Source organism: Plasmopara halstedii, assembly GCF_900000015.1.
Source record: "Plasmopara halstedii genome assembly, contig: Scaffold_287, whole genome shotgun sequence".
In the NCBI taxonomy this organism is placed as follows: Eukaryota; Oomycota; class Peronosporomycetes; order Peronosporales; family Peronosporaceae; genus Plasmopara; species Plasmopara halstedii.
The window spans coordinates 764,117-770,114 of record NW_020187208.1 but is presented as its reverse complement, the minus strand read 5'-3'; the positions used below and the strand labels follow the sequence as shown (position 1 = coordinate 770,114).

Genomic DNA, 5,998 nt, shown 5'->3' with positions numbered 1-5,998 from the left:
ATGCAGCTTGTATTGCCGTTCGTCGTAGCTATATGTATTGCTGTGGAGGTGGTCTCGCGCTCTTCTGAGGGTTTTGCAACCTGTAGCAGCCTAAACGGACCATTCTGTCAAGGCTTTGGATCTAAGTTCCTTGTTGCCTCGCCGCACGAGATGCAAAATCTTGACGCGGAACAATCGGTGAGATTTTTTGCTTACATTACATTTCTGACTTGTCAGGGCCGTCAAATTTACCTGCTAACAGTATTTTTCCCCAATGCACATTACTGACTCATTTATTTGAATTTAAGGAGCTCGTTGCGGCGAAAAAGCTGAAGATTGAGAACGTTTTAAAGCAATACGAGCTGCAGAATGTGGAAAAAGCGGATAGTTTGGGCGACGAGAGTGATATAGAATATTTGAGGAAGATTCGATTGCTGCTGAAGGAGAACATGATGCTAACAGATGCGGAAAAAAAGACTGACAGCAAGGATTCAAAGGCTAGCGCGCTCGGGTCGGCCACGAACGCTGCGTTGGAGCTGCTTAGATTAATGAACGGAGACGAGCTCAAGGTACATCATATATATATTGTGTGTGTCGATACGATACCGGTACTGAACAGGTCTCTGTAGGATTTTTTTGAGATGGCTCTGAATGTGGTGCTAGAGACCGGGGAAGCGACGCTAAAGGAGATGTCGCCTCAGACAGTCGAGGGACTTCATACCACAGTTTACCAGCTCAAGGCTTTAAAAGATTACTCTACGTATCAGTTCCAGCAGCTTGACGAGCTGGAGCTACTATCTATCCGCCTTAAGTTCGTCATGGACCGTATTGTGGAGCTGCAGCAAGCGTTTGAAAATTTGGTGATCGCCGACAATGCCAAGGACCGACAGGTGGCTTTCGAGACCGCAGTATACCTATTTCAACTCGCTCAGGAAAATTCGATGTGAAACGAGTGTACCGGGGGATCAGGTCTGATAGGTACCTTCGTGTAGATTTACATATTTTTTGAGTATATGTAGCTTTTCATTTTGAAATAAAGAGATGGCAGGCTGCGGCGGGCGCGGCGGCTATCGAATATCAGATGGTGACTGGGCTTGTCCCAATCCTGGGTATACCATATGTGATTGCTTTCTATTGTATTCCCCTAATTTGGATACTTCTCACCGCCTAATCATCTATAGCTGCTCCAACGTCAACTTTGCCCGCCGAAATTCGTGCAATCGCTGTCAGACGCCACGACCTGAAGGCTTGTGCGGCGACAAGTCGAATGCGACACGTGAAAATGATTCACGAGGTCCGCCAGGGCTGTTTCAGCCTGGAGATTGGACGTGCAACACGTAAAGCTTCGAGATGAGGAGTGATATTGAAAAGGCATTCACAGACTTGCTGGTGTGCTCGTAATAGATGCGGAAACGTTAATTGGGAGCGACGGTCTGAGTGTAATATGTGTAAAAGCTCCAAGCCAGGGATGGTCGGACTGGTAGGGGCTGGTTGCCCTAGTAAATGCGAGGTTTAATAGGCTAAACGGCTTTGCTCTTCTTAGGACGAAAAGCGCGACGGTGCAGGTGGGGGCTTTAATGAGCGACAGGAAAGGTGAGGCTGTAAGCAGAATATTGAAGCGTTGTCAGTTTTTGGCTGATGCGGCGAGTGCCACGTGAAGGGTCGCGTCGGCCAAGACGGAGGTAGGAGAGGATGGTTACGATGATTTCGGCATAAGGAAGAAGGTGAGAACTGCGAAACTGAATGCGGTAAAACAACTTTGTAAACTGCTTGAGTTTTAGAAAGTGAAAGCATCCAAGGCTGAGCGTGAGGCCGCAGCGCTAGCACGTCTGCAGCAATCGTACGGGTGCGCTAAGACACTTGTTTAGCTACGTCACCACGACTTTGATCTAACGGTGCTGCTTTATTCCAGCGCAATTTACCAGCCACCTCAAAGTGCTATGGAATCCACAGCAATCTGTGTAACTCGAGATAAGGCACCACTCGTTGGCTCCCCTCTATCTCAGGACGACGTGAAGCTTCGACGCAGCCGATCGCCTGTGAGATTAACAAGCTCACTCAAATTGCGCAGTCGAAGTCGCGACCGACGACACCGTAGTCCAAGTCGGACAAAGAATGACCGAAGAGACCACAGCCCAGCAAATCATACCCGAAGACGTCATCATCGGAGTCGTAGCCGTGGTGGCAATTGCAGTCGCGATCGTGACCACGATCGACATGACAAACGCTACCGATAATATGCCACTTAGATCGAATTCTTGAAATTTATCAAACATTACCAGAATGTTTACTTTTTAAATGGACAACAACATAGGAACGCATACTGAGGACGTACTGAGTGAACGGCTATCATGGGGATGTCTACAACTTAGCTTTGAAGCGTTCCGCGTGCGCGATCCACAATTCCTTTCACAAAAACAGGAGCAACCTCGAAAAGATTTTTTAAGATAATGTCCGGAATGTTGAAGCTTTTAGCCCGCTCATCGGATTGTTTGTCGAGTTCGACCTTGACAGACCATAAGAGAAGGCAGCCCTGGCCAGTCGAGTCACTGTAATTCTTCAGTGATACCCTGTTATCAAACACAATCAGCCACTATACTTAGTAAAGAACAGTGTAAGAACTGCTCGTAATAATAGTAACGTACGCAGTGGTAGTGTTGCGGCGAAGCAAGTCGGTCGACTTGGGATGACTAGGATCGTCCAGTATAGACCGCATGACCATCGTCCAGCTGCCGTCCGGATGATCGCGCTTCTGATTAATTGTCAAACTCTCCTCCTTCATCATGCCACCGCCGACAGTTGCATCACTGGACATTGTGAGATTTACTACTCGCCGAATGTATTTTGTGTTCATATCAAGCTCCTCTAATATCTCGACAACGTCAGTGAATGCAAAGCTCTTTTCAAAGCTTGCGTCACCAAGGACCGACCAAAGGTCATTCATGATTGTGCTTGGATTACAGCCGTACAAATGGTGACGAAAGAAAATGCCCATTTCATTCTTGCCCATCTCGTATTGTACTTGCAAACCAAAATAGGTCATAGTGGATGTCGTTGGATTGCGAAATGCCGCCTCACAAGCTGTGAGCTGCTTGTCAATGTTTGACAAGGCCTCTGTGGCCATGGTAATTAGCCGATCACGAAAAGAACCCGACTGTAGCTGCAACACAGGAGATACCGAGGAGATCGAGTTGGATAACGCAGCTGGCGCGGTAGATGCCGAAGAAGAATTTAAAATCATGTCCAACGAAGGCATATTAAGGAGTGGTTGTTTCGTGAAGTAATCCTGTAGTCGTTGAATAAATCTCATCTGCTCCATTAGCGTCTTACGTAAAAATTCATTTTCTTGATCCACACGTGCACGAATCTCCGCGTGCTGCTCAGCCTCCTGCTTCCATCCAAGCTCTGTATTGTGTTCGGAGGGCTCTGATGACTGCAACACCTCGATCTGTTCCTTCAAATCCTTCACCTTGGCACGCAGTGCAATAAGTTCATCTTTTTGACGTTGTCTGTGCTTTCGAGCAGCCTTTGCAATCTGAGCTCGTCGTTTAGCCTTGGGATCGTCGTACTCCTCAGGCTGCTTGCGACCGTCCTCACCCGAATCAGCGTCAGCACTGGGCGCTTTTCGCTTCTTGGTGATAGTCTTTTTCCTTTCTGCGGAGGATACAGCTCCAACAGGCGTAGTGGAGGAACCAGCTGAGCACACAGGAGCAATCATTGAGGTGGGGGTGCCGGTTCCGCCAAGGCTCGGAAAAATGGGAGAGTTTGCGACCATAAGAGAGTTTATTCGGCCACCATGAATGGGCGCAAGGCCTTTAGTGCCGCCTGGCTGTAGGCCAGGCATTGAAAGCGGCATGCTTATGCCCATGGGGAGGCCCATCGTGTTGTTTCCGTTGGCGCCAACAAGTTGTGAAGGCGGCATCCCCAATACGTGGCCTCCACCAGCATTTTGCAGCGCCTGCGTAAGGCTTTGTGGTGTGGGCATTGCCGAGTTTGTGGAGCCAGCGTTGCGCGGGTTTGTTGCTTCCCGTAGCAAGTTGTGGAAGGCGTCCATGAATGTGCTGGCTACAGTGATTACGTGGTGTAGAGAGATGGTTTACGCAAACGCGAATTCTTAAGTGACGAATAACAAGCCAGTCGTCTTCTTTGAGGGTTGCGAAAGCATTTATATACAGAACCACAAGTATGTCTGTGCCAGCACGCAAGGATTGGTCAACATAAGCCTTTCGTAGAAGCGAGTAGCCAATTAAAAGTTTGGTTTTTTATTGATTGCGACATCATATAGTATTTTTAGTGTATGCTGCTTACAAAATATACACAATTTCGAAAAGAACGTTAGTGCAGATTAGATTTGTAATAGTTTGTCGACATTTCTCCATATGCAAATATCACGAAGATTGGCCACAATCAGGAAGCCAGTGTTAGTGCGATGATGGTACAAAAAGCCAAACTTGTAATGGAGATCAATAAATTTGGGTATGTGAAATGTATACGTAACTTTGTACGTACCGCACCTCTGTTCTAGATAAGATTATTGTTCCATAAACGATTCGCAAGGGTAGACATACCATAAGGTTTAGATAAACGTGTCTCCTCAGTACAGCGGACGAGAGAAGAAATGCGGGGTATCTGCAGATTGTACGAGCAGCACAAATGAGCCAAATTATATGAGGACACGTTAGCATGACAACAGTGATGATCGACGGTGATGGCAGATAGCAGGTGTACTGAAAGCTTGTACAGAACGCTGTATAGACAGGAAGACAATTTCCTAGAGATTTAGCCAAGAACACTTAACAAAAAAAAATATAAGACTACTAAAGATGATTTGTCATTATTGGAAACGCCGGAAAAAGTCATAGCATATGATGCCAGTTGATCGTATACATCCTGCAATTCATTGTAGTATATGTTGAAGCGTTGAGTAATGACAGGTATAACAAAACAATTAAGCCGTGATAACCTCAGGCCGCAAGTAGCATCAATATCTTTAAGTTTTTGTACCAGACTCAACTTTACTGAACGTACTTGTCATGCCATTAGTATTTGGCCATCGACATCACACGTGTGGCGGCTTCGTTATAACCAGCTTTCACCTCAACATTGAAGGATAACTAGGGAGAAGGTTAAAGAGGAGCACACTTAAGATGGAAGTAGCAATACTCTTAATGCAGTGCAAATTTGTAACTTAATGGACCACGAGAAAAAAATGTTTAGTTCGTGGAGATGCGACGTCAAAGCTCAAGTCACTCTCTTTATATTGGCAGCACACATTGTATCAAGCTATAGATGTTCTCACTTCGTGCTATAATGAATTCTTAGGAAGGTGAATGGTTGTGGCCTCAATCAAATCCAGACCAAATCCAACGCAACGCGTCAAATACAAATGGGTGTTTGACCTTCCAACGATTGCATATAGCTCCACATATTTGAGAGAAAATACAGCATATGGATTATTTCGGTACAAAATTGGGTAGAATGCGTTGGACAGATATTTAAACATCTAAAGTAAAATGTCATTCGACAGATTCCTCTTTACAACAGGGACTTGGGACTGAGAATCTGCGTTAAGAGGTTGATTTGTACGCTCCACTTGAGAGCGAATCGAAATTATCCTAATCAACCTAGTTATTCCAAGAGGTACATATACAAATTTAATTTAATATGACTGATACGCAATATACCATATCTTATAATGAGCGCTTTTTGTTACTGGACGTGTGGCCAGCAGCAACACAGACCTGTCCATTACGGCGTCTTATCATCTCCGATCTTCGATACGTTAAGTTACGTATCTGTACTAATACAATTTAACCAAAAGTGTAACGGGGTTACAGGTACCCTGAGTACAGGGGTGTGTGTCACACGAGATGAGCATGGTGTGACTGCACCCAAAGAAGAATACGGTACAGGGCTGGATAGCCAGTAGTTCTACATGTATTTAGATTTTACTACACATATTTAGGAATATCTATGCACTTAATATTAGGCGGCTTTGCCGCAGATTAAAATAAATAAA

At 45.5% G+C, this 5,998-nt stretch overlaps 2 protein-coding genes across 2 annotated transcripts; one reads left to right on the top strand and one right to left on the bottom strand.

The window, feature by feature from the left end:
* On the top strand, window positions 1-2,216 carry PHALS_05049 (zinc finger protein; the record flags this gene model as incomplete). Its single annotated transcript, XM_024722783.1, has 11 exons — window positions 1-177; window positions 288-548; window positions 609-869; window positions 933-957; window positions 1,019-1,088; window positions 1,161-1,316; window positions 1,384-1,459; window positions 1,523-1,572; window positions 1,640-1,703; window positions 1,761-1,825; window positions 1,892-2,216. 11 exons carry the CDS (start codon window positions 1-3, stop codon window positions 2,214-2,216), a joined length of 1,530 nt encoding a protein of 509 aa, XP_024573825.1.
* A 131-nt stretch (window positions 2,217-2,347) lies between these two features.
* On the bottom strand, window positions 2,348-4,033 carry PHALS_05048 (uncharacterized protein; the record flags this gene model as incomplete). The annotated part of the gene is made up of 2 exons (XM_024722782.1): window positions 2,348-2,549; window positions 2,625-4,033. 2 exons carry the CDS (start codon window positions 4,031-4,033, stop codon window positions 2,348-2,350), a joined length of 1,611 nt encoding a protein of 536 aa, XP_024573824.1.
* Between the last annotated feature and the right edge of the window lie 1,965 nt (window positions 4,034-5,998).